This window comes from Taeniopygia guttata, chromosome 29, assembly GCF_048771995.1.
Source record: "Taeniopygia guttata chromosome 29, bTaeGut7.mat, whole genome shotgun sequence".
Taxonomy (NCBI): Eukaryota; Metazoa; Chordata; class Aves; order Passeriformes; family Estrildidae; genus Taeniopygia; species Taeniopygia guttata.
This window is the reverse complement of record NC_133054.1, coordinates 3755684-3783040: the sequence shown is the minus strand read 5'-3', so window position 1 is coordinate 3783040 and position 27357 is coordinate 3755684. Positions and strand designations below refer to the sequence as shown.

The 27357-nt window shown below is 62.9% G+C and overlaps 3 protein-coding genes across 3 annotated transcripts in view; 2 read left to right on the top strand and 1 right to left on the bottom strand.

Moving 5' to 3' along the window:
• Nucleotides 1-4291, bottom strand: part of R3HDM2 (R3H domain containing 2) — a 43867-nt gene extending 39576 nt beyond the window's left edge. The window contains exon 1 of the mRNA XM_030259317.4: nucleotides 4047-4291. The gene's annotated coding sequence lies outside the window, so the exon portion shown is untranslated. The remainder of the gene's footprint in view (nucleotides 1-4046) is intronic.
• A 1254-nt stretch (nucleotides 4292-5545) lies between these two features.
• On the top strand, nucleotides 5546-8217 carry LOC100223012 (inhibin subunit beta C). The gene is given in 4 exon segments (XM_002199875.5): nucleotides 5546-5606; nucleotides 5609-5760; nucleotides 5762-6152; nucleotides 7305-8217. Coding segments are annotated over 4 exon segments (1347 nt in total). The 3' UTR covers nucleotides 8048-8217.
• A 5450-nt stretch (nucleotides 8218-13667) lies between these two features.
• On the top strand, nucleotides 13668-16317 carry LOC100220137 (inhibin beta C chain). Its single transcript, XM_002199879.5, has 2 exons — nucleotides 13668-14130; nucleotides 14656-16317. The coding sequence occupies exons 1-2, from the start codon at nucleotides 13824-13826 to the stop codon at nucleotides 15405-15407; spliced, it is 1059 nt and encodes a 352-aa protein (XP_002199915.5). The 5' UTR covers nucleotides 13668-13823; the 3' UTR covers nucleotides 15408-16317.
• The last annotated feature ends 11040 nt before the right edge of the window (nucleotides 16318-27357 follow it).

Sequence of the window (27357 nt, the reverse complement as noted above, 5' to 3'; positions counted from 1 at the left end):
AAGAAGTGTCAGGTTGTCAAGCACTGTCAGGTCTGCCACTTGTTCCACAGAACTGTGGAATCACTGATGTTGGAAAAGCCTCCAGGACCATCGAGTCCAGGCTGGGCCTGATTCCCACCAGAGCCCTGAGTGCCACCTTCAGCCCTTGGACACCTCCAAGGATGGGGACTCCAAACCTCCTTGGGCAGCCCCTTCCAATACCTGAGCACCCTTTCCATGGAAAAATTCCAAGACAAATCTTCCCTGGTGCAACTTGAGGCCGTTTCCCCTTGTCCTGTCCTTGTTCCCTGGGAGCTGAGCCAGGCCCCACCTGGCTGCACTCTCCTGTCAGGGAGTTGTGCAGAGGCAGAAGGTTCCCCCTGAGCCTCCTTTTCTCCAGGCTGAGCCCCTACAGTTCCCTCAGAAGTTCTCCAGACCCTCCTCGTGCTGCTCCAGCCCTTCCCAGGCTCCACTGTCCTCCTCCAGATACACTCCAGGCACCTGGAGGTCTCTGACTCTCTAAGTCTTTACCAAACACCAACAGGCACTTCCAAAATCCATCCTTAAAAAAAGATTCAGACCAATGTAGGAGTCGAATCCACCTGTCCCATACTTTTGTTTCTTGCCAACATCCCCCTCCCTGCCAGGGCTGCCACAAACACGGAGAACATCAACACTTCCCACTGTTAATTCCCTTGGGCAATGAATGCACTGAGAGTTCTGCCCCTGCAGCTATGGTGAGAGGCTCAGGATCATCTCAACAGGCATTAAAGCATTTAAACATGGGTTTCAACCTCTGCTGGAGCCTTTGGATCCAGCCAGAAATGGATCTTCGGGAAGAATTTAAGGCAAGAAAAGCACCTTGGCACAGGAATGCAGGGGAAGTACCAGCAGCCCTGAATATTGGCAAGATCAATTTATTCAGTTTCTCTTTAGCCAAAAAAAAAAACAACATTTTGAGAAGTCTTCAAGGTGCCAAGCTGTGTTCCCTGCCTCTGGCTGCACCTCCTGCTCCAAATTACTTGGGAACAACTCACTGAGGGACCCAAACGTGCTGCACTGGAGTGCCTGAGGTGGGAGAAGAGCTCCCAAAGCTGCTCTGAAAGTTTGGACATTGATCCCTCTGTGGTGCCCCCGGGACAGCCACCTCCTCCTTGAAAACAATTAAAACCCAATCAATTTATTCAAATGAGCGCTGATCTGGCTTTAATTAATATTAAACGAGATACTGAGGTGCAGTGAACTGCACTGGGGCTGGGAGCAGTGGTTTAGGCACCACCAAGGGGTGATTTAGGCACCTTCCCCCTCCAAACCGGGGCTTTGGAATAGCAGCACTGCCACCACCTTAAATTTAGCAACACAAATGGCAGCAGTGCTAAAAGGGGAACTCGATTCCAAGGGGGGATCCGGTGTCACAGCTGGAAGGAGGGGCTGGCCCTGGATATTCTCCACTGCTCCCAGGCAGCAGCAGCGAGCCCCAGGAGCTGCTCCTCCCTCGGGAATTCATCCATCAGCACGGCACTTTCCTCCCTCTAACCAGGGAATCCTGCAATGGTTTGGGCTGGGAGGGATTTTAAAGCTCATCCAGTTCCACCAGCCCAGCCCTGGACACTTCCAGGGATCTGCAATTCCTTCCAACCCCTCTTCCAGTGACAGCACCAGGAACAAACAATTCCTGTGAGCCTCAGCAGAATCCCAAATCCTCAGCCCACAGCTTCCCAGGGATTTCAGCAGCGTGGAATCCCCACTCTGCACCTGGTTCGCTGCACGTTGGCCAAAAATCCGCCTTGTTCTTCCCTTTTTGTCACCTTTTTGTCACCACTGCAGAATCACCAAAGTATTTCAGGAGCAGAGAGCCCGAGGGGCTGCTCCTCCCCCGGGTGTGGTTTTATGGCTCTTTTTGATTCAGAGATGGGGTAATTGAGAGGTGCTTTAAAAACTTTCATTCTGTTTTCAGTCTCATGTGAAGGCTGAGACAATACAGATGTTTAAATTGACACTATTTTAATTAGAAGTCAACTCTTTTTTAATTACAATATATTATAAGTGGTTTTTGGTCTATCAGTTTTAGCTACACTGTTGTAAATACCTTAAAGTCAATCATCAAAAAATATTCTTCATGGGTCTTATAACAATGCAACTCTTATAGTTCTATTTCTCCAAAGTTTTTTGTCTTATTTGTAAGGCCATCTTTTGAAACTTGTTTCTAGTTCTGTTTCTCTTTCAACAATGTTTTATTCTATGGCAGTTCTAAGTCAGCATTTCTCATCTCAAGGTTTGTATACGGATGCACACTGTGTGAGCTTGCTGTTAGGTTTGGAGAATTTTCTCCAAATTCATTTCCCCACACTCGGGAATTCATCCAAAAAGAGAAAACCAGCCGTTTCCTCCCCGTCCAGGTCAGCCCCTCTAACCAGGGAATCCTGCAGTGGTTTGGGCTGGGAGGGATTTTAAAGCTCATCCAGTTCCACCAGCCCAGCCCTGGACACTTCCAGGGATCTGCAATTCCTTCCAACCCCTCTTCCAGTGACAGCACCAGGAACAAACAATTCCTGTGAGCCTCAGCAGAATCCCAAATCCTCAGCCCACAGCATCCCAGGGATTTCAGCAGTGTGGAATCCCCACTCTGCACCTGGTTTGCTGCACGTTGGCCAAAAATCCGCCTTGTTCTTCCCTTTTTGTCACCTTTTTGTCACCACTGCAGAATCACCAAAGTATTCCAGGAGCAGAGCTCGTGGAAAAGCTCCTGTGCCCCTGAGCTGATCCACGCCGGCGTTAAGAGGATCCCTACAGCAACAGGTCAGTGGGATTAGGCAGAGGAAAATCAGCTCCCAGGATTAGGAACCGGCACAGGGAGATCTTGGAAGAGGAGAGGGAGGTGGAGCCCACACCAGGGCTGAGCCAGGAAACCGAACTGGGAGCCAGGAAATTTAAATTCCCCAGGAGCCAAAGTGCTCAGGAATGAGCACCGAGGGTTCTGGTGATGTTCCTTCCCGCAGCCCACCAGCTCCAGCAGAAGCTCAGAAGCACAAACTTCTACCAGCACATTTCAAACAGACCCGAGGACGCTTTAATTAGCACTTTAATTAACTACGACACCTCCAGCCAGGGGACAGAAACAACTGTGACCCTCAGCCCAAATTCCTGCAGGTACCAAAACCAGAATCCCTGGGAAGATTTAAATTTCCAGGGCTAGAAACACCAAAAAAAGCCCCAAAAAACCCACTTTTCCATACATCAAATCAGCACAGACCCTCCAAAGCAGCACCTTCCCAAATGTTGGGAGATCCCAGGACTGGGAATCACTTCCAGGAAAAGCATTTCAAATAAAACACGTTTGTCCGTGAGGACACCAGAACATCGCAGGGCACCTTCGGTCCCCGCAGGGCCCCGGGCTCCTCTCCCACCTGCGGCTCTCCGCGGGCACTGCCGGTGGCATCGCCCCGGTGGCTCTTCCCGGTGCCGGCAGCTCCAGCTCCACGTGCTCCGCCAACGTGCCCCGGGAAGCGGCTCCGCGAGCCCGGAGACCCCGCCGGGAGCAGCGGCGAGCGGGCACCGAGAGGGGAGACCGGGAACCGGGCACCGAGAGGGGCAGGGCGGGCACCGAGAGGGGAGACCGGGCACCGAGAGGGGCAGGGCGGGCACCGGGCACCGAGAGGGGCAGGGCGGGCACCGGGCACCGAGAGGGGAGACCGGGCACCGGACCCCGAGAGGGGCAGGACGGGCACCGGACCCCGAGAGGGGCAGGACGGGAACCCGCACCGAGCGCTCCCCGAGAAGGGAGATCAGGAACCGACCCCCAAGAAGGGCAGCGCAGGAACCGGATCGCGCAGCAAGAGACCCCGAGAGGGGCAGCCCCGGGCCGGGAACCCCCGGCGGGAGCGGCCCCGGGCCGGGAACCCCCGGCGGGAGCGGCCCCGGCCGGGAGCACCCCCGGGAGCGGCCCCGGTGGCGCTGCCCCCGCGGGGGAAGGAGCGGGCACACCGCGGGCGGGTCCCGGCGGTGGCCGCCGTGCCGGTGCAGCGCGATCGCCGCGTCCCCCCCAGCCCCGCTCCCCCCGCACTTACCGGGCCGCGCCGGGCCGGGCCCTGCGCCGCGGGGCCGCCGCCGCCGCCACCCCGGGCCGGGCCGGGCCTGGGCCAGCGCGGGCCGCCCGGGCGGGGCGGCGGGGAGGGCAGGACGGGGAGGGGGGAGGGGAGGGCGGCCGGAACGGGGAAAAACGGGGAAAGAAACGGGAAAAAAAAAAAAGGGAAAGAGGAGGCGGCCCCTCCCCCGCGGCGTGCGCGCTGCGTCACCGCGCCCTGCGCGCTGCGTCATCATCCTGCGCGCCCGCGTTGCTGTGGCAACCGGGGGACGCTACGCGCCGGGGACGGCGGGAGGGGCGTGGGGCGCCCCCTGGCGGGGCGGAGGGAGCGGCGCCGCCTTTTATGGAAAGGGGCGGGGCGATGGGCGGGGCTAGCGCCATGCTCCGCCCACCCGCCGTGACCACGCCCCCCGCGCGCGGGAGCGCGGCTCGGCCCCCTCGGGGGTCCCACATCCCCCGGGACCCCAAATTCACCAGGGGTCCCACGTCACCAGGGACCCGCATCCCCCGGGACCCTCCGACCCCCGAGACCCCAAATTCACCAGGGGTCCGCATCCCCCGGGGGTGCCACATCACCAGGGATCCACATCCCCCGGGACCCTCCGTCCCCCGCCACCCCAAATTCACCAGGGGTCCGCATCCCCCGGGACCCTCCGTCCCCGCGACCCCAAATTCACCAGGGACCCGCATCTCCCCGGGGGTCCCACGTCACCAGGGACCCGCATCCCCCGGGACCCTCCGACCCCCACGACCCCAAATTCACCAGGGGTCCCACAGCTCCCCGGGGGTGCCACATCACCAGGAACCCGCATCCCCCGGGATCCTCCATCCCCGGTGATCCCGCATCCCCCAGGATCCTCCATCCCCGGGGATCCCAAATTCCCCAGGGGTCCCACAGCTCCCCGGGGGTGCCACATCCCCAGGGATCCCACATCCCCGGGGATCCCAAAGTCCCCAGGGTCTCATATCTCCCTGGGGGTCCCAAATTCCCCGGCTATCCCGCACCCCCAGGATCATCCATCCCCGGCATCCCAAATTCCCCAGGGGTCCCACATCTCCCCGAGGTCCAAATTCCCCAGGGATTCTCCATCCCCGGGAGTCCCACGTCTCTGGAGATCCCTCATTCCCAGGGATCTCTCATCCCCCCCGTGGATCTCCTATCCCCAAGGATCTCTCATCCTGCCGGGAATCCCCACCCACCCGGGATTCCCTTTCTCGGAGTATCCCCCATCCCCCGGGATCTCCCATTGGTCGGGGTCTCCCATGTCCAACGACCCCAAGACCCCCCAAAATCCCCCTTCTCTGAGGATCCCCGACCTCCAGAGATCCTCCCGCCCCACCTCCGTGGTCCCCATACCGCACGGGGACCTCCAGGACACCCCGGATCCCCCCGCTGTCCCCACCACGTCTCTGCCCGCGCCCCGCCGGGGTGGCACCGAGGTGGCACCGAGGTGGCACCGGGGTGGCACCGGGGTGACCTCGATGTCCCCGCTCCGCGCCCCCCGAGCAGCAGCACCGTCGGTCCGGCTCCACCTTAACCGGAGCGGCCCGGGCGGCTCCGGCGGGACTCAGGGGCGTTTATCTCCGCCGGGATCAGCCAATATTTGTGGCCACGTCAGGAGGAGAACGAGCCCATCCTCGCCCCGCGCTCCCGCTCAGTCCAGTTCTGCCACTCTGCTCCGCTCCCTCTCCCTCCGCCTCATCCCGTTCTGCTTCTGGGACACCGCTGGACTCCCACGCTGTCACCTCTGGCCACGGGAGATGTTGCTCACGGTGGCTCTCCTTCTCCCGAGCCTCCTCCGGACGGCTGCGGCCGGGGGCGGGTGGTGTCCGGCCTGCGGGGTGGCCGCGCTGGCCCCCGGGGCGCAGCGGGACGCGCTGCTGGCTCTGGCCAAGCAGAGCATCCTGGCCAAGCTCGGTTTACCGGGCAGACCCAGCGTGCCGCAGCCGCCGGCCCGGGGATCTCTCCTGACCGCGCTCCGCAGGATGCGGGCACAGCGCTGGGACGCGGCCGCCACCCCCGGGATGCTCCGGGACCGCCGCGTCCCTGCCCGGCCCCGGTACGAGGTGCTGAGCTTCGCTGAGCCCGGTGAGTAAAACCCGCATCCTGTGGGTGGGGGTCGCGGGGGGCACGGGGGGCACGGGGGGGATGCAGGATGGGCAGCGGGATGGGGGAACGCTGTGCTGGGAGCTGGGAGGGATCCCCAACCTGCCAAGGGGACCACGCAGGGTGGGAGGGTGGCACAGAGTGCAGATGTGCTGCTCTGCCGTGTCACCTGCTGCCCGCTTCGGCTGAACCCTCCCCCTTGTGCTGGAGGTGAAGGGGTCATATGGCCACGTTTTCCAAAATGGGATTTTTAGCCTCGGTTTCCTGTCAGCCCGTAGCGTGTGGATGGAGCTGCACAGCTCACTGTGCCTCCACATCCCACCCAAAGCACTGGGTGCCTCATTTCACTCCAAAATCTGCTGCTTCTGGGAAGAGAAAACTCCCCAAAACACACTCAGGAGTCCTGAAAAAAAAAATATCACCACTGGAAAAAAAGTATCCCACTCCTCACAGACAGCTTTCCTTGGAGAGACACAGACTCACCACCTGATCCCACAGAGCATCCTGCAGCCTCACTTTCCCAGCCCAAATTCCTCGTGGTGAGGTGGGGGGCTCCTCTCCCCTCGCAGGCCCCGTGTCCTCAAAGCCCTGCAGGAACAATGCTGCTCCGTGGCACGTTGTGTTCCCTCACTCGGGGACAATGGGAGCTGTCTCCTGGCTGGAATGGAGCCTGGGGGTGAACCCAGAGCGGTCAGGGGGTTGTGTCCTCATGGGCAGAGCTGTGCCAGGAGCCCCGAGTGCTCTCATGGCCCCAGCAGCCCTTTCCCAGCTAGGAGGAGCAGCAGCTCTGCAGCCAAGGAAGAAGGGAAGGCTCTGGGGAAACCTCAGAGCCCCTTCTAGTACCTACATGGGCTCCAGGAGAGCTGGAGAGGGACTTTGGACAAGGGCCTGGAGTGCCAGGACAAGGGGGAATGGGTCACATTGGAAAAGAAGAGATTTAAATGGGATTTTGGGAAGAAACTCCTCCCTGTAAGGGTGGGCACAGGTTGCCCAGAGAAGTTGTCCCAGGCCAGGCTGAACGAGGCTTGCAGCAACTCGAAATATTGGGGAAGGTGTCCCTGCCATGACAGGGGTGGAACAGGATCAGTCCCCTCTTCACGTCACTCCTGACTCTTCTCTTGCTTCTCTGTGCAGGATCCTCCACTTCCCACAGCGTCCGCCTGCATTTCCGCTTCTCCCAGGAGGTGGCCGGGAGCACGGAGCTCCAGCAGGCCACCCTGTACCTGTTCTGGGCCAGTCCCGGCCACGGGGCACAGCCTGTCACCGTCCGGCTCCTGCGGCCGGACCCGGCGGGGGCGAACTCGACGGCGGCCAGCGAGACGCGGCTGGAGGTGCGGAGACCCGGCTGGACCACGCTGGACATCGGAGCAGCCGTCCGGAGCCTCTTCGGCCAGCAGAGCCCGCGGCTGACGGTGGAACTGGAGGTGCCAGAGGACTGGGGTTCCCCTCTCCCGTCCCACCACGGCGATCCCCACTGGCCATTCGTGGTGGCCCAAGCCCAGGCCAGGACTCCGCACCGCGTCCGTCGGCGCGGCGTGGATTGCGGCGCGGCCTCGCGGACGTGCTGCCGCCGGGAATTCTTTGTGGACTTCAAGGAGATCGGTTGGGAGGACTGGATCATCCAGCCCGAGGGGTACCACATGAATTACTGCGCGGGGCTGTGCCCGCTGCACATGGCCGCGATTCCCGGCCTCGCCGCCTCCTTCCACACCGCCGTCCTCAACCGGGTCAAGGTGGCGAGCGCGGCGGCGGCCGTGGATTCCTGCTGCGTTCCCACCCAGCGCCGGCCCCTCTCCCTGCTCTACTACGACCGCGACAGCAACATCGTCAAGACCGACATCCCCGACATGATCGTGGACTCCTGCGGCTGCACCTGAGCAGCGCTGAGCGCTTGGGAGGAGGACGGGACACGGCGGGACGGGGCTCCCCCTTCCCGGCCCTGCCGAGGGGGTTTCTCCTCCTGCGGGTGAAGCATCAAGGGTGTTATAAATGAAAATTTGTCCAGCCAAATTAATATGAAAAATAAAATATTTATTTTGCAATCAAATTCTATCTAGCCAGCCACGAGGAAAGAGCAGAGCCGAGCCCGGGGTCAGCACCAAAAGTCAGCCTCAGCAGAGGTTTTCCTCCATGCCCACACACCTCCATCTGGCACAAGTGGTTTTTATAGGGAAAATTCGGTTTTTATAGGGAAAATTCTGCCTGAGGCCAAGATTTCAGCAATCAGTCTTTTCTTCTATTCAGAGTCCATATGTTAATAAGATTTTCTTTTTTGGTGATGAGGGAGAACAAATCAGTGTCTGGAGTTTGTTGAATCCCTTGATGAAATTTGCGGGAATTCGGGAATTCGGGAACGCTGTATTCCTCCACTGCAGAGCATCCCCTCGGCTCCTCCCTGGCCCGCTGCCCCTCGCCAGCCGGTGACAGCGCACTGGGACAGGTCAGGGCCGTGAGAGCGGGGGACAAAGGGCGGCTCCGACACCTCTGCCCCGTTACCTAACCGCGGGTTCGGGTTTCTCCACCCCTCCCCACGTGTCCCCCATGTGCGAGGACAGGAAAAGGGGGGAGAGGGCGCTGGGGTGGGACATTTGGGGTGGGGGTCCTGGCGTGATCCCTGAGGGGTGACTTCAGCTTTAGGGTTCACCCTGCAGGTGCTGACAACCAACCACAGAGGCCAGGACACGGCTGATCCAGGTGGGGAGAGGGTCAGCAGAGGGAGGAGATGGTGCCAGGTCCTCTCCCCACCCAGCTTTGCATCCACTGCCCACTCCAGGACGATGAGCCATGAGCAGATGTCCTGGAGCCGGGGCAGGATGAACACTGTGCATGTGAAGAACGATGAAGAGGAGCCAGGAGCGGGTGACAGGGCTTGGCCACTTGTAGCAGGTGCTCCCATGAAGCCCCAGTGGAATGGGGACCCCCATGTCCCCTGCCAGGTGACCTACCTCAGTCCTGAGATCCACCTCCAGGGGTTGCCAACCAACCCCAGAGGCTGGGACAGAACTGGTCCAGGGTCAGAAGAGTGAGGAGGTGCTCTCAGACCCTCTCCCCACCGAGCCTCACATCCTCTGCCTGCTCCAGGAGGAGCGAGCCACAGGCCACCGTCGGAGCTCAAAACGTCCCTCAGACATTTTCAGAGGTCCCAGGCCTTGGTCAGAAGCATTTTAGACCCTGGCAAGCAGCTGGAAACAGCTGTGATTTTGGGTTTGAGCCATGGAATGAGTTACCAAGTTTGAAGGTGGAACAAGCAGTCACACAGGGTTAGATAGTGTAGTAGAAGTAGCTACAAATTAGAGGGGGAAATTTTTTAGTATTGCACAGGGGGGCTTTAACACCTGTACAGGGGGGTTTTACTTTGTACAGGGGGGTCAGAGGTTCTAAGATGGAGGAAAGTGGGCTTGATCCTGTTCTTCCTCCTTCTTCTTCCTTACCTCCATGTTCTTGGTGATGTTGGCACTCACAGGTTGGTTTAGAGTAGAAAAGCACCTTGTAACATAGATAGTAGGTATTGGGGAAAATCTGTAAATATATAACACGTAATATATCATATAAAAGATAGCAGCAGCCCTGGGCGGGGAGAGAGAAGACACCGGACAGTGAGGGTGTCAGGGTGTGTGTTTCTGCCTGGGCCGCTGACCAAAACAGCCGCAGCCCACAAAGAAAATCTTTTAGATAACCAGCAATAAACTGCCTTGAGACCCAACAACAAGAGGCTGCGGAGTTTTCTTTGGAAGCAAAGGCTGGAGGAGAGATTTTACCACCACACGAGACCCCTGAATCAGTCCTGGGGTTCTCACAGGCCACGAGCAGCCCCGGCTGGAGCAGGGATGCGTCGTCCCGGAGGACCGGCGATGTGGGAAGGGATGGAAGGGACGGGAGGGTCACAAGCGTGTGACAGCATTGCACACATCCTGCCACAGCCCTGCTGGAGCAGGAACCCCCATCTCCCCAGATCCAGGTGCTGCTGCCACGGGGGACGGGAGGAAGGCTCGGGGATCGATCCCGTCTGGGATCCAAGGCCGCTTGCGCAAAGCCAGAGAGGGTTTGGTGTTTGTTTTATCCCTTCTTTTTCCAACTCCTCATTTCGCTGTCTATATTTATTGAACAAACAGCTTCCCTGGAGCCAGTGCCAAGCTTCCTGGGATGCAGCAGCCGTGGGCACGCAGGGACCAGGGAAGGGACAAGAGAGCCCTTGGCTGGTCCTGGTGGCCCTACAGCTCAAGCAGCACAAGCCTGAGATGCTGAGCTGAGGTTTGTCCCACTCCCATGGGAAAGAGGAACCTGGATTCAGCCGACAGCCCCTTCCTCACCCACAGCACGGGGTGGCCAAGGCTCAGGAATTCCAAAGTGGCTCTTCCCATGCAGAGTGGTCAAGGTGCAGTCAGGGAAGGGTGACTGGAGCCAGGGATCCTTCCTCCCTGCCATGACACCGTGCTCTGCTGCTGTCCCCTGATCTCCCAGGGGGCTTTGGAAGGAGTGGCTCAGGCCCAGTGCTGGGAGATTTTCCTGTTGGGACCAGTAAGGCCAGTGGGGAGCCCACCCTGCAGCCCCCAGCACAGCAAAGCCGTGGGGACATGGCACCTGTGGAATCAATCCAGATGCAGATGTGACACAGATGGGGACAGATACGATGTCCCTTTGGTCTCCACTCCAGGAGGGGACAAATATGCTGGAAGGACCCTTTTCCAGAATCAACAGCCTCTGAAGCAAAGGTCCAAGCACACTGTGCCAAGTGCCCCCTGGGCAGGTCCAGCTCCCAGGAGGGGTGGGAATTTCTAACAGTCCCTTCCCTTGCCTTGAAAAGAGTTAATGTTTAATTCCCAGTCTCATGCCCATTCCCAGCCAGTGCCACTGCTCTGGTGACTGGTGCTTTTCCCCGAGGAACGAGCAGCAGGGCAAGAGGAAACAGCCTCAAGTTGTGACAGGAGAGGTTTAGATTGGAGATTAAGGAAAATTTCACCATGGAAAGGGTGACCCAGCCTGGAATGGGTAGCCCAGGGCAGTGGTGGAGCCAGCATCCCTGGAAGTGTTCAAAAACATGTGGATGTGGCAGCTGGGGACGTGGTTTAGTGGTGGCCTTGGCTGTGCTGGGTTGGGCTCAATGACCCAGGCTATTCCAGCTTTAATGATTCCATGATTCCATGATTCCATGATTCCATGATTCCACGATTCCATGATTCCATGATTCCATGATTCCACGAGCCATGCTCAGGTGCTGCTGCACAAACTCTTGGGGGGTCCTGGCTTAGCCCAGCCATTGTCATCTCCGGGTCAGGTCAGCAGGTGCCACGTTCGCCCCGATGGCCACGGGGTCAGAGGCCCCGGAGCCATGTGTGCCCCTGGTGCTGGGCCCAGGGGGGACCTTGGGGGGTATTTTGGTCAGGTCAGTGCCTGGGCTTTGCTTTCTGGGAACCGCTTAATCAACAACACAATTATGCAATGGGTGCAAGAGCCGCCGCGGCTCCGCGCTGACCCCTGCCCCAGATCTGGGGGCTGGAGCGTGCCGGGGGGCACACGGTGTGAGGGGCTGGGGCTGGAGGTGGTGTGGGGGTTCATGGGGTGCTGCCCCATGCAGGTTCAATAGGGTTAATCCCTTTGGGGACACCCCGCTGGCGGTCTGGAATGGAGGGTGGGTGTTCCGGAGACCGCCTCATCCGTTTTCCCAAACTTTGTCTCCTGTTTCCTGCTGTGCCACAGCCCCAGCCCTGGCTCTGGGAGCTGGCAGGGATGGGGGAATACAGCACAGCATGGAACGGGCGTGTGGGGCACAAGGAGCTTTTCCAACACGGAGCAGGTATCCCGACAATTTGAGAGGGGGCCTGAACATGTGGAAGTGTGCATCATAGAGTCCGGGATGGTTTGGGTTGGAAAGGGCCTTAAAGCTCATCCAGTTCCAGCCCTTACCACGGGCAAGGACACCTTCCACCATGCCAGGTTGCTCCAACCCTGTCCAACATGGCCTTGAACACTTCAGGGATGGGAGGGCTTCTCCAAGCAACCAGTGCCAGTGCCTCACCAACCTCACGGCGAGGAATTGCTCCCCCATATCCCACCTAACCCTGTCCTCTGCCAGCGGGAAGACATCGCCTCTGGTCCTGTCACTGCAGGCGGTTTAAGAAGTTGCTCTCCATGTGGGAGCATCTTTGCCCATGAGCACGTGTGCCCTGTGCCTGGCTGGAGGTGCCACCCGCTCCATCCCGTCCTGCCCATGGCCAGGGCTCCCAGGCCCTGTGGGATCTGTGCTCCCGGGCCAGCCTGTGCCCGTTTGTTCCTCTCTGTTGACATTCCTGGGCTATTCTGGGAGCTGCCAGCGGGCCCAGCCAGCTGAGCCCTTTGCCCCTTGCTCCGAGGTTGCATCACCTCCGGTGGGTGCTTTTTCCCAGACTCTGTTTACATGGCACCTCTGGCTTGGCCAGGGCCAGGGGCTCCGTGTGGTCAAGACCTTGGAGCACGGCGCAGTGGGCACAGGACATGTTGGAGCACTGGCCTGGCAGGGCTTCAAGTTCCCTGGGCTCCCTGCTCCAGCTGGGCACTGCCAATCCCCCAACACCGTGGCATCTTGCATCACTTTTGGGAGGTTTCTGCCAGCCCCTGCCCTGCCTCAGCCTGCACATCCTGCTCCAAAGAGTCCGAGAAACATCTTCAGGTTGATGTGACACTGGCTGTCACCTCCTGGGTCCTCAGGGGACACACAAATCCCCTTTTTATTCTGTGAGGAGGAGGGAACACAGTGCATGCATTCACTGGACCTTCAGCTCTGCCCTGGGCTGAGGAAGCACCAGGTGGTGCGAGGGGTGGGCTCAGACCCCAGAAGAACCCATCAGCTGCTGGGGGTAACAAAAGCCCAGAGATGTGACACCCCCAGGAGCAGCAGGGTCATCCCGGGAGCCCCCCGGGTCCTCTGTCAGCACCCAACAGGACTGTCCCTGCCAGAACGGCTCGGGGGTGCCCGCGGGGCAGTGCCCAGGCTGGGGCAGCTCTGTGGCATCCAGGGATGGGCAGCTGAGCTGGGATCCCTCCGGCTGCCCGCTCCGGTGCTGGGGCTCCTCCACCGGCCGGCATTTCACCCCCTGACAGTTTTGGAGAATCCCGCTGCCCCTGGTGGGGCTGGCCGGGCTTTCTCTTCGCCGTGGGAAGGTGCCAGGGTGCCCCGCAGGCAGATCCCAGCCCACGCAGAGCCCCTCGCCCACCCGCGCACACCCGCGTGAACTTCCCCTGTACGACCCGCACCCTCCACTCGTGTCCAACCCACGCGGGCCCGGCGGGAGCCGCTGCTCGGCCCCCCGTGGGGCTCCTCCGACGGTTTTGGCGTGACCGGGAACGGGGGAGGATGGGGGGCTGCTCACCGCCCCCCCCGCGGGGAGGCGGGGATGGGGTGCTAATCCCGGTAATCCCCGACGGGACGGGACGGGACGGGCGGGTGCGGCGGCCAATGGCGGGGGGCGGGGGGGCGGCGGGACCGCCCCCGGCCGCCGGTGCCCAAAGCGGACCGCGCCGCGCCGCTCCCGGTGCCGCTCCCGGTGCCGCTCCCGTCCCATCCACGCGGTCCCGTCACGCCGCTCCCGCGAGGTCTGCGCCGGTCCCTCGGTGCCGGTGCCGGTCCCGCCCCATCAGTGCCGCTCCCGGTGCTCATCCCGTGTCCGGTGGGCGCGGATGGCGGCGCACGGCCCGGGCCCGTGGCTGCTGCTGGCCGCGGTTCTGTGCGCGGCGGCCGAGCCCCGCTGCCCGTCGTGCCCGGCGGGAGCGGAGCGGCGGCTGCTGGAGGAGGTGGCCAAGAAGCAGCTGCTGGAAAAGCTGCGGCTCCGTGACCGGCCGCGGCTCGCCCACGCTGTGCCCCGCGCCGCCGTGACCCGCGCCCTGCGGCGGCTGCAGGCGGGAGGCGCCCGCCGGAGCTCCGGGGTTACCGGCGAGGAGGAGGAGGAGGAGCAGAGCTACGAGATCATCAGTTTCGCGGAGACAGGTGGGGCGCGGGAGAGCCCGGTGAGCCCCGGGGCGAGGGGTCCGTGTCCTGAGCCTTGGGGACCCCCAGGGACGCGGGGACCGGGGCCACGCGGGCTGTGCGTGGCTCGGGAGTCAGCCCGGGGCTGATGCTGCGCGGGGGCTCAGCCCGGGAGGGGGAGGTGGTCCCTCTCCTGTTCCTGCCGGGATGCAACGCCGGTCCCCCCGAAATATGAGGGTCCTCAGGGTGCCTGGGACTCCTGAGCAGTTGGAGTTGGGAGCTGCAGGGTTGGTGTGGGGAGCTGGAAGCACTTTGCAGCCTCACCCCGTGAGAAGAAGGGCCAGGTGAGAGCAGGCTCTGCTTTCCCAGGGCGGGGTGGAGGACAGACAAAGCTGGACGTCTGGACCCGCCGGGTGGCCGGGGAGCATCCCTCAGTGCTCACCTCCTCATCCCTTTCTCCCCTCAGATCTCACATTTCTCTCCAGTTTGGGGCTGCAATTCCCTCAGCGCTCACCTCCTCATCCCTTTCTCCCTTTCTCCCCTCAGATCTCACATCTCCCTCCAGTTTGGGGCTGCAGTTCCAGTTCAGCCAAGCGCAGGACCAGGACATTCGCATCCTGCAGGCTCAGCTCTGGCTCTACCTGCGAGTGCCCCGGGCCAGCCTCACCCTCAGGACCTTCCTGGCCGGTGAAACCGGGGCTGTGGCGGGGGGCAACCTCACGCTGCTGGGGGAGAGGCAGCTGAGCACCACGGGCAGCGGCTGGCGCTCCTTCCCCCTCCTGCCCACCCTGCAGAGCTTCTTCCAGGGGCAGAGCCGCACCCTGCGGCTGGAACTGGAGAGCCGCGGCGATGGGAGAGATGTCATGGCCCAGCTCAACGCCAGCTGGTCCCACCAGCCCTTCCTGGTGGCCAAGGTGAAGGTGAGGGAGCCCCAACACCGCGTGGCCAAGCGCAGCCTCCGCTGCAGCCACAACTCCAACCTCTGCTGCCGCAAGGATTACTACGTGGATTTCCGTGACATCGGTTGGAACGACTGGATCATCAAGCCCGAGGGCTACCAAATAAATTACTGTGTGGGCCAGTGCCCTCTGCACGTGGCGGGCAGCCCTGGCATGGCCTCTTCCTTCCACACAGCCGTCTTCAACCTCGTCAAAGCCAACAACGTCCAGGCCTCGGGGCACTCCTGCTGCGTGCCCACGCGGCGCCGCCCGCTCTCCGTCCTCTACTTCGATCGCAACAGCAATATTGTCAAGACTGACATTCCCGACATGATTGTTGATGCTTGTGGCTGTAGTTAGGGCTGGGGGAGCTGTGGTGGGACCCACCCCTTCTCCAGGCGGAGCTGGAGAGCTCCGGGAGCTGCAGGCAGCCCTCGTGGACCCCTTTGGAAGGGTCGGGACAGGGAGGGTCTCTCTCTGGAGAGTGCCTGGGGCAGGGGGCTTTGGGGACATGTGGGACAGAGCCAAACAACATCAGGCTGCCCGAGGTGGGCTGTGGGTGTTGATGACTCTGGGCATCCCTGCCTGCACTGTTCCCAAGCTGATCCCACATTCCTGGTGCTCTATTCCCCTCTGGTGGGGAGTGAACCCCCCTTGGTTCACATCCAGGGTCTGAGGAGGGGTTAGGATGTGGCTTCCCTGGGGACAGAGTGAGATGCAGAAACGGAGCTGCTTCCTCCACGTGGGGATCTGCAGGACAAGGCGGTCCCGCGTGTTTCCTTCTGGAACAAACCTTCCTGCAGCCAGTTCAGGCCTGGTTTTGGGAACGGGGCACAAATAACAGGCCTGGGAGAGGAGGATGAAGGGTATGGCTTCATCAAGAACCCCAAAACAGCGGTGACAGGACAAAGTTCTCTGATCCCTGGAGACCACAGAGCTGTGAGGAGCAAGCTTCCAGGTCCTGTGTGCTTCTCCCGGGTTTATGTTTTCCTCCCCTGCTCCCACCCCAGCCTGGTGCCTCCATAAGGGGAGGTCTGCCTCAAACTTTACCTCCAACACCACACTCAAGGTACAGATTTGGTTTGTGCCGCTGGTTTTGCAGCTATTCCTGCTTTCGGTTCCTGCAGCTGTTGGGATTCCCTGGTGCTCCATCCTCTCTGCCAAAGATCCCACTCTGCCTTCCCCTTCCTCATGCACCCACATGGCCTCTGCTTTAATTTATTACACAACATTTTGGTGCCGCTTCCCAAATAAATGGGTGGAAACGCAAGATCCAGGCTCTGGCTGCTTTTTCCTGGGACCACCTGCATGGATGAGGAGAGGGAGAGGGTCCTGCTTGGCCAGAAGTGCCCAGATCCCTCAGGCACTGGGCTGGGATAGCGCAGGAGCTTCATGGCACTGCCATAGTGGGATCTGTGGGGTTTGAGGGGCTCCTGGTGCGCTCACAAGGTTCTGCTGCAAATGGGGTTCCCAGGAATCAAACTGGGGCTGGGAACCAGGTACCACCTCACTGGGGGCTGGAGAGGGAGCAGTGGGAGCATCAAAGCTGTGTCCCAGCAGCTGGGAGGCATCACCCAACGGGGAGATGCTGCTTTCCACCTGGAGAATCCCAAACCCAGCTCTGGTCACTCTGCCTCCAGGGGGTGATTTCAAATGCCGAGCCACAGCCCAGCCCCAAATCCTGTCCCCACTGCAAAGCCCCTGACCGTGTCCCACCTCCCCAGTCCCCCTCGTGTGCTGCCCTGAACACCCCCAGTGATCCCAGTCTCAGCCCCATCGTGGACAGAAGGTCTGGTGGGTGATGGGGAGTCTCCCACGGGATTTGGGGTGGGATGCTGCCGGAGCGGGAGGCAATGCCCCCTTCTCATCCCACTGAGATCCCACACGCTGAGCCGGGTCCCCGTTGCGCAAGCGCCCGCTCAAAGCTCAGTTTGGGGCTGTTTTATCTGGGGACAAACCTCCTTGATTTCCCAGCTCGGGCCTGCCAGCGACCAAAGGGCAGCTTTCATCAGCCAGAGCAGCGGGCATCCCCCTGACACCCGGGGCACCGCGGCCACCACCACGCTCCCAAAATATCCCCGCGGCGGGTAACAGCCCCGGCACGAGGGCTCAGCCTCCTGGGCACCCGTGGGAGCTGTGCCACGCTGGGAGCTGAACCTCCAGGGATGTGTGTGGTGCCCGCAGAGCCGCCCTGCTCCCTCCCAAACCGCATCCCGGCACGGAACGCATCCAGCCACGGGCAGCGCCCCACCGGGAGAGCAGAAATGCCTTTTCTGTCGCCAGCAAGGGAAGTTTTCCTTTGTTTTCCCCATGTGGAAGGGGCTGTCCACCCACGTGTGCTCCGTGTGCTGACTCACTGACACACTGACACGCTGCCCCCACCCCGGGGTGCTGAGCTGGCCATGGTGGCACCGCTAAATCCCTAATCTGGGGGATCATCTGGCCCTGCCCTGAGCTGCTTTGACTTTCCCAAAGAGGAGAGTGGGATTATTCCTGAGCTGGGGGATGTGCTGGGGTCGGGGTGAGGTGGTTGGCAGCTGTCCGAGGGGCTGCCCGGGTGCTGGTTACACCCAGGGGCTGGAGCTGGTGGCAGAAGGGACCTGGGACGGTCTCAGCGTTCCCCGAGGAGCTGAGGGTGGGCTTGGGACAAGTCCCCACACCTCAGGCAGCTTATCCAGGGTCACACTCGTGGCAGGGGCAAAGCTGCTGAGCCGCTTATGGCGTTACAAAACAGGGATGGAGCAGTCCCTCACCTGCACCACCCCCTCCCCTGTGCCCACCCCTCACCCGTGCCCACCCCTCACCCGTGCCCACCCCCGGGCCCTGCCTGGGGCTGCTGTGGTGGGATGGAGCGTGGCAAAGTCTGGGGGCACCCCAGGGCCCCGCTGGGTGCTTCCCTCTCCTGCCAGAAGAAGGGCTGGACCCTGCAGGTGTTGTCACCTCCCCTGTGTGCTGGGGCTCCCCGGGGAGCAGAGACCCCTCCTCACCCCCGCTGGGGTCAGGGGGCGGCAGGGGAGGAGCTGATCTCAGACCGGGACGGTGGGGAGGGAAACTGAGGCAGGGAATGGATTCTGCAGGCCACGGCTGGCAGCTGAGGGGTCCTGAAATCCTCTCGTGGGTCCCGAAATCCTCTCGTGGGTCCTGAAATCCTCTCGTGGGTCCCGAAATCCTCTCGTGGGTCCCGAAATCCTCTCGTGGGTCCCAAAATCCTCTCGTGGGTCCCGAAATCCTTTCGTGGGTCCCAAAATCCTCTCGTGGGTCCCGAAATCCTCTCGTGGGTCCCAAAATCCTCTTGTGGGTCCCAAAATCCTCTCGTGCGTCCCAAAATCCTGTCGTGGGTCCCGAAATCCTCTCGTGGGTCCCGAAATCCTCTCGTGGGTCCCGAAATCCTGTCGTGGCTCCTGAAATCCTCTTGTGGGTCCCAAAATCCTCTTGTGGGTCCCAAAATCCTCTCGTGGGTCCCGAAATCCTGTCGTGGGTCCCGAAATCCTCTCGTGGGTCCCAAAATCCTCTTGTGGGTTCTGAAATCCTCTCATGGGTCCTGAAATCCTCTCGTGGGTCCCGAAATCCTCTCGTGGGTCCCGAAATCCTCTCGTGGGTCCCGAAATCCTCTCATGGCCGTCCCCGTGCTGCTCCTCTGCCCTGGGGGGTCCCGGAGCGGTGACACCACGAAGACCCGAAGCTGCCCCCGGTGTGCGATGACACCGGGGGACAGGGGACAGGGGACACGGGACAGGGGACAGGGGACAGGGGACAGGGGACAGGGGGACAGGGGACAGGGGGACAGGGGACAGGGGGCAGGGGACAGGGGACAGGGGACAGGGGGACAGAGGACAGGGGACAGGGGACCCGGGACAGGGGACACGGGACAGGGGGACAGGGGGACAGGGGACAGGGGACAGGGGGACAGGGGACAGGGGACAGGGGACCGGGGACAGGGGACAGGGGACAGGGGACAGGGGGACAGGGGACAGGGGACAGGGGACAGGCCGGTGCCGAGCACAGCGGAGTTCCGGCGGGGCAGTCCCGGTAAGCGGCTCCGGTGCCCTCGGGGCTCGCCCCGGTCACGGGCGGCACCGGCGCCACCGGGGGGCGCTGCGCTCCCGTGCGCTCCGCCCGGTGCGGCCCCGACCCCGCGCGGGACCGGCCGGGACCCCCGGGCTGCGGCGGGGGGGTCCCACGAGCGTGCGTGGGCTGCAGGGTGTGACCCCCCCCATCCCCCGGGCGTGGCTGTGTGCGGGACAGAACGGGCGGTATTGATTTCATAGAAATATTTGTAATTTTGGGTCGGGGTTAGGGTTAGGGGTGGGAGTGTGGCCGCGCGTGTGCGTGGGCTGTGTCCCTTCGCGTGGGTGTGGCATGTGCGTGGTCTTTGCCCCGTGAGTGTTTGTGGGATCGTTGCTGTCTCCCCTGCGGTGCCTCCTGCGTGTGCGTGTCCGTGGGCTGCAGGGCGTTCTCCCCACGTGTCCGTGGGCTCTGCGACCCGCGTGTGTTTGCGTGTGGGCTGTGTCCCCTGCTTGTGCGTGTAAACCGGCTGTGGCACCCGCGTGTGCGTGGGCTGGGGGCTGTGACCCCCCCGGGACCTTTGGGTGGCCCGTGCCCCCTGTGTGCGTGTGCGTGGGGTGCCGGCTGTGTCCCCCGCGTGTCCGTGTGTGCGGGCTGTGCTCACCACGCGCGCGTGTAACGGGGCTGTGCCCCCAGCGTGGTCGTGGGCTGGTGGCCGTGCCCCCCTGCGTGTCCGTGGGCTGTGCCCCCGGCGTGTGCGTGTGTGTGGGCCGGAAAATGTCACCCCCACGAGCGCGTGGGCTGTGTCCCCCGCGTGTCCGCGTGAGAGGGCTGTGCCCACGCTTGCACGCACGTGTGCGCCGTGTGCGTGCTTACCCGTTCACGCGCGATCCCTCACGCGAGTGGGCACCGCTGCGTGTGCACAGGGGTCCCACGGGCGGCCACGCGTGTCCCCACCTCTGTGCGTGTGCGGGATCCGCGGGCGTGCGGAAGGACACGCGTGGGTGCCCGCTCCCGCGATCTCGCGGCACCCGCTGGGCACCCCACGGACACGCGTGGGGTTCTGGCGGCCCGGGAGCGAGCGGGAGCGGTGCGCGCGTGGGGGGTGCGCGCGGGGTGCGCGGGGCCGTGCGTGTCCCGGATCCAGCCCGGGTTTTCGGGGCCGCCGCTCCCGGTCGGGGTCTCCGTCCCGAGCGCGATCGGCGCCGCCGCCGCCGCAGTTGGCGGAGCGGGACCCGCCGGGATCCGCCGCCCCCGCGGGGCTCCGGTAACTTACTCCGGGCTCCCGGGGCGGGCCGGGGAAGTGCGGGGGGCGCCGTCCCGTCCCGTCCCGTCCCGCCCCATCCCGGCCGCCGCCGTTCCCCCTGGATGTGCCGCTTCTCTCCCACACCGAACCGCCGCCAGCGCCACCGGGGGAACCGGGGACACGGAGCCGCCGGAGCCGCCGGCCCACTCGGGGCCGCTCGGAGCCCCCCCCCGGAGGTAGGAGCCGTCGGGCGGGTCCGGGCCGCGGGATCCTCGCTCCCGGGATGGCGCCGATCCCTCTTCGGGCCGTCCCGTGGGCTCCTCGGGGGGACCGGGACTTCCAGCGGGGCTCTCGGCGTGGGGGGACCGGCCACGCGGGGCGGGCAGAGGGGATCAACCCCACGCGTGCCCCGTCACGTCCCCTCGTGCTCCCGCCCACGTCCGCACGCTCCCGCCGCGCTCGGAGCGCCCGGTGGGTGGGAGGTCGGGTCGGTGTGTGGGTGGGCTGGGACGGCCGCACCGGGCCGGCGGAGCCGCTCGCAGCTCGTGGAAGGGAGAGGCTGGTTCGGAGCTGGGGGGCTCTGAGGACTGCTGGGTGCTACTGGGTGCTACTGGGTGCTGCTGGGTGCTACTGGGTGCTACTGGGTGTTCCTGGGTGCTGCCGGCTCTGCCTGGGTTGGGGGTGTTGGACTGGGAGCAGCAGCCAAGCGAGAGTTGCTGTCCCGGCCGCGGTGACGCAGCAGCCGCAGGACTGTCCCGAGGGGCTGTGCCAGCTGTGCCACCCACCCTGCCAACCCCCGACCACCCTGAGCCCCGCATCCCACCGGGATGCTCCAGCACCCGCCTCGTGGGCCTCTGCACCCCGGAGCTGCGGCGGGCACGGGGATGGCCCCGGGGCCAGATGGAGCCCACCGGCAGCACCCGCTGTTCCCGGGGCCTGGCACGGCTCCGAGGGTTGGCGCGGGGATAACGGGCGCTCCCGGGCCCCTGGTGTCCTGCCAGGCCGTGTGATGGCATCGGCGCTGCGGGAAGGGCGCGGGGGCTGCGCCGCTGCCGAGAGGATGGGATGGAGAGGATGGGCAGGACGGAGCTGGGCCATGGCTGTGGAATTCGGGGGGCACCAGCCCTGCGCTGGCAGCCCGAGGGCCGCAGCCTCTCCTGGGAGGATGGGGAGGACAGGGAGAAGCGGCTGAGGAGTGGCTGTGGCATTCCACCGCTGTGTTTGGGGACTGGGAATCTACTGCAGGCTCCAGGCACAGCTGGGGTCCTGCTCCCGGCCCTGGAAGCGATTTGGGGACCTGGCAGATGCTGGTGAACACCCGGATTCCAGGACTTTCCTCCCGCTTTTCTGCGTGTGCCAAACCTGAGCTGATGGATGCGGGTGGGCACTGAGTTTTGGGGGAAGGGAGGAGGAAGCAGCTGGATGAAGTTTCTTCAGCAATCCAGACCTAGGAAAGCTTTCCAATTTTCCTGCTGCGTCCAGCTGAGGCAGAACTGCCTCTGTGCGGGACAGGCTCTGGTTACTGGGGGAGAATCCTCATCTCCCCCATACTCCGGGGTCTTTTCCATCACCAAACCAAGGGCAGGTTGGGAGCCGAGCGTCTCCGGGCCCCCAGGGCTGGCGTGGTGGGAGGTGGTGGGATAAACTCCGTGCTGGAGCTGCTGAGCTGCGAGGATCTCCCCGGAGTGGAGAAGTTTCCATCCCGGAGTGAGTCAGCACGGACACCTTGTGACGCTCCGTCCGGGCGGGACGGGCTGTGGAGAGGCGGGCGGGGAGCTCAGGCTCCGGGTGGGATCCGTGCCTCGCTGGCCACAACCCGGGAAGCTGCAGCACGGCAGGTTCGGATCGGATAGTCGGGAAAATTCCGTCTCTGAAAGGGTGACAGACACTGGCACAGACTGCCACTGGTGGATTGATCATCCCAGGAATTCTTCAAAACTCATGTGGATGTGGCACTTGGGGACGTGGGCTGGTGGGTGCCATGACAATGCCGGGTTAAGCTTGGGTTTGACAATCTTGGGGACATCCTGTCCTTCACCCACCACACCTGGGACACTCCTGGGGACATCCTGTCCTTCACCCAGGGCACCTGAGACACTCCTGGGGACATCCTGTCCTTCACCCAGGGTACCTGGGACACTCCTGGGGACATCCTGTCCTTCACCCAGGGCACCTGGGACACTCCTGAGGACATCCTGTCCTTCGCCCACCACACCTGGGACACTCCTGGGGACATCCTGTCCTTCACCCAGGGCACCTGGGACACTCTTGGGGACATCCTGTCCTTCACCCAGGGCACCTGGGACACTCCTGGGGACATCCCGTCCTTCAACCAGGGCACCTGGGACACTCTTGGGGACATCCCATCCTTCACCCAGGGTACCTGAGACACTCCTGGGGACGTCCCATCCTTCACCCACCACACCTGGGACACTCTTGGGGACATCCCATCCTTCACCCAGGGCACCTGAGACACTCCTGGGGACGTCCCATCCTTCACCCACCACACCTGGGACACTCCTGGGGACACCCTGTCCTTCACCCAGGGTACCTGAGACACTCCTGGGGACGTCCCATCCTTCACCCACCGCACCTGGGACACTCCTGGGGACATCCTGTCCTTCACCCAGGGCACCTGGGACACTCCTGGGGACATCCCATCCTTCACCCAGGGCACCTGGGACACTCCTGGGGACATCCCATCCTTCACCCAGGGCACCTGGGACACTCCTGGGGACATCCTGTCCTTCACCCAGGTGTTAGAACCCCACTGACCAACTCCTGGCCAGGATTTCTGGCAGCAGAGCTCTGGCTGGTGGCCCTGGGATGGCAGAGGACATCCTAGAGGGGATGGAGTCGCTGTGTGGGGACAGAGCAAGTCTCCAGCCAAGGAACAAACCACCACCACCACTCGTGCCAGATACTTCAGGAGAGACAAAAGTATCCCAGCAGGCAAATCCTGGCTGGGGATTTTGGGAACAGCCTGAGGACACTCACCCCTCCACTTGCAGCAGCCAGAGGGGTCTCCTGTCCCCATAAACTCCCTAAATCCCCAAGGGTGCTCCGTGCTCTGAGGTAATCCCACAGATTAACAGGATTCCTGTTGTATATCCCATCCTTTAGCGGGTCCTGGAGCCCCTTGTGGCTCCTGCTCATCCTCCTGCTCCCATCCTCGGGGGAGTCCTGTGGGGTGGGGTGCTTGGGGCAGGAACAGGCTCAGTGTCAGGTCCCTGCTGCGGTGAGAGGATGGATTTTACCACTTTGCCATGTCTGACCTTCAATCCCTGGGGATGTCAGGATGTCCAGGATGTCCCCAGCCTGTCCAGGATGATGTCCCCAGCCTGTCCAGCTGGGATGGGACGATTTTTGGTGCCACAGGAGGGAGGTGATGCCTGCCAGGGGCTCCCACAGCCGTGACTCAGAGCTGAGCTTTTATGGGTCCCACATGTTCCATGTTGTTGCTTCCCTCCAGCGCCGGGGAGGAAGAGGGAAGCATAAAAATTCCTTCCAGCAGCTGCTGCCATGTGTGTGCCCCTCTCACCTCCACCCCAAAACCTTGCCCCCACCCAGCCTGGGGAAGGTGTGGGCCGGGGATGTGGCTTCAGGGGAGTGATTTGGGGGGTAGCGTGTGCTGGGGGCCAAAGCAAACAACGTGCAGCGAGGGTCTCCCGCCTGCCTGGGGACCACCTATGGAGCCCCCCCAGCCCTGCCTGGCCTGCCACGGCTTCCTGAGCAGCTCGGCTGTGCTGGAGGCCGGGAATCCCTTTTTTCCAGGGAGCCTGCAGCCCCCTCCATGGGTTATCCCTGCCCTGGGTACGCAGAGCCGGCTGCCTGCCTTTCCTCCCCCGAAGCACACGTGTGTCAGCGTGTGTTAACATGTCCAGAGACGTGTCAGTTCACGGCCCTGGGTGGGTGTGGGTGCACGTGGGAGAGAGGGGTAGATGGTTTTGTCCCCTGAGATGTGGCACTGGGGTGCTGGGGGACACCTGGAGGGGTGGATGGGCTGGGGAGGGATTTCGGTGCAAATGGCAGAGAAGAATTTCGGGATTGGGTGGGATATGACGATGTGTCACAGGGCTGGGAGAGGGAGGATGGAGCCTGGGATGTCCCCAGCCTGTCCTGGCAGTGATGTGTCTGCTCCTTTCCCTCCACACCAGCACAAACCTCTCCTGTCCCCTGTTTTAAGCTGGTTTTAAGCTGGTTTTAAGCTGGTTCTTCCTTGCCTCAGCTTTTCCAGGCCAGGGACCACCTTGGAACGAGCTCGGCATCCCCCACCAGCACGGGATCATGACCCTGAGTCGTCCCCTTTCAGACCCCCTGAACCTGAAGCGATGCGCTTTGTGGAGCCGCTCCTGGGCAGATTAGCTGCCCGAAGGGAGGGGGGCTGCCTGGGGCTCCCACACCTCCTCCAGAACGATGTGGGGTCAGGGGAAGCAGTTCCCAGCTCGGCCTGAGCTCCTGGGGCTCCAAAGGCGTTTGTTCCGTGGGGAATCTGCAGCTCTTTGCTCGGCTGTGCAGCAGGAGGGAGGATGGGAGCGACCCTGCCAGCCCTGCCCTGGTGGCAGCCGGGATGTCCCCACGGTCCCGGACTGCTGCTGCCACCAGCAGATCCCTGCCAGGCAGGAGATTTACAGCCCAGGTTTAGGTTCGGGTTAAGGTTGGGTGGGTTGGGGGTGTTGGGGTGCCTGTGGTGGGCTCAGGGGTTTGCCCACCCCAGTGCAGACCCTGTCTCTCCTGATACAGGGGTGCTCGGGGATCTCCTGTGGTGTGTTCCTGTCACACCACCCCACCCTTCCCTCTGTCTGCCTGTTCTCTCTGCTCCTCCCTGAGTGAGGATTTGGGGTGACCGGGCCCCCCATCAGGTGTTGCAGCTCCCCACACTGTGCACATCCCACACGTGTGTGAGACACGAGCACAGGGACACGCATCCCTGTGTCCCTGCCTTCCCAGGGGCTGCCTCGGCCTCCCTCCCTCCTTCCACCATCCCAGCTCCACCTCCCAGCAGGTTTGGGATGTCTCTGCTCCCACCATCCACCAGTTTTGGGGTGTCTCTGCTCCCACCACTCCTCGATTTTGGGGTGTCTCTGCTCCCACCTCCCACCAGTTTTGGGATGTCTCTGCTCCCACCATCCATCAGGTTTGGGGTGTCTCTGCTCCCACTGCTCCTCAATTCTGTGGTGCCTCTGCTCCCACCACCTCTTGATTTTGAGGTGTCTCTGCTCCCACCACTCCTCGATTTTGGGGTTTCTCTGCTCTCATCTCCCACCAGTTTGGGATGTCTCTGCTCCCACCATCCACCAGTTTTGGAGTGTCTCTACTCCCACCACTCCTCGATTTTGGGGTGTCTCTGCTCCCACCACCCACCAGCATCACCATCCTGACATCATCCCCAAAAACCACTCCCCCGTGAACCCAAATCCCGCCGCACACATGCAGACACGCAGAAAACACGTGTGTTCACACGGGCGCTGACAGCAGCGCGGCTGCCCCACGCACGCAGCCCCCCGAGCCCCCCCGGCCCCCCACGCCGGGGGCTGTGCCGGCGGCTGATGGATCGTGCCACACACAGCTCGGCGCGGTGGGATCGGGGCTAATCCGGCCCTGCATCACATTCCGGGGGGTTAACCCTGCCGGGGCCGGGGGCACCGGGACCCCCGGGCACCCCCGGGCACCCCCGGGCACCCCCGGGGGCTGGGTGGGGTGGGAGCCGCCCCGCTGCACCCACTGTGGGCTGGGAGGGAGTGGGAGCGTTCTCAGTGTCCGTGGGAGCAGGAGGTGTGGGGGGGGTCTGCAGTGTCGTGGGGTGCTCGAGTGGGGGGGTCTGTCCCGTCCAGGGTGCGGTGGGGAGCTGCGGTGGGGGTCTGCCCCATGGTGGGGTGCTGGAGGGGGGGATTGCAGCCTTTTCCTCCCCCTCCTCCTCCTCTTCCGTCCTCCCGGGGTTGTCAGCGCCCACGTCGGTCTCCCACCTTCCCCCAGCTCTGCCCCAGCACCCCTGGGGGTCACATCCCACCGTCCCACCCCCCGAGTCCCTCCGTCCCCTTTCCCTCTCTGCCTTCCCCTCCATCTCCTCCCCTCTCCCCCCGGCCCCGTTCCCCAGTATCCTCAGGAAACTGGAGCCAGATGACAGATTTTCGATGTGTTTGCAGGAAATAAAAGGCGAGGAGCTTGGGGGGGAGGGGGCGGCCAGCCCGGACCCCCTCCCGCGCCCGTTTCGGCGTCTGGAGCCGGTCCCGCTCCGAGCGCTCCCGCCGCTGGCTGCGCTCCTGGTTTTCTTGGCACAGAGGAGCAGGAATGTGTTTCAGTTTGAGTTTCTTGGCAGGAGGAGAGCGAGGGAAGATTCCCCTCATCCCGCCTGCGCCTGGCTCTCAAATTTATGCCCAAAGGCTGCGACTTGGGTGGGCCGCGGCGGTGTGCGGCCGGCGGGGGAGGCGAGCGCGGCGGTGGGCGAGCCGCCGGCTGGTTCCCATTGCTCGCCGTGCTTCCCATCGCTTCCCATCGCTTCCATCGCTTCCATCGCTTCCATCGGCCCCCTCCAGCCCCCTCGGCCCGGGGGGTCACCGTGCTTTGGGGAGCCCCTGCGGACCCCGCGGGTTGGGGAGAGCATCCTGCGGCTCGGAGCGGTGGTTTTGGTTTTGCTGTTGTGCAGCCGCCCCTTGTCGTGGGCTGGTGCTCTGAGGATGTGGGGATTGGGGAAATGCCACCTGGCACCACCTAGCACCCATCTAGCACCCACCTGGCACCCACCTGGCACCCACCTGGCACCCACCCTGCCAGGCTGGGCCTGCTCATCAAACCCCTCCTCTCTTCCCCCAGTGCTGCCTCAGCACAGCGGGACCCTCGCTGGGGCCCAGAGCCCCCCAAGGGTGGCACAGGGGGTGCTGGAGGGGCAGAAAAGGGGCACAGCCCCGGGCAGGGAGGGGGTTCAGAGCCCCCCAGGACTGGCACAGGGGGTGCTGGAGGGGCAGAAAAGGGGGCACAACCCCGGGCAGGGAGGGGGTTCAGAGCCCCCCAGGGCTGGCACAGGGGGTGCTGGAGGGGCAGAAAAGGGGGCACAGCCCC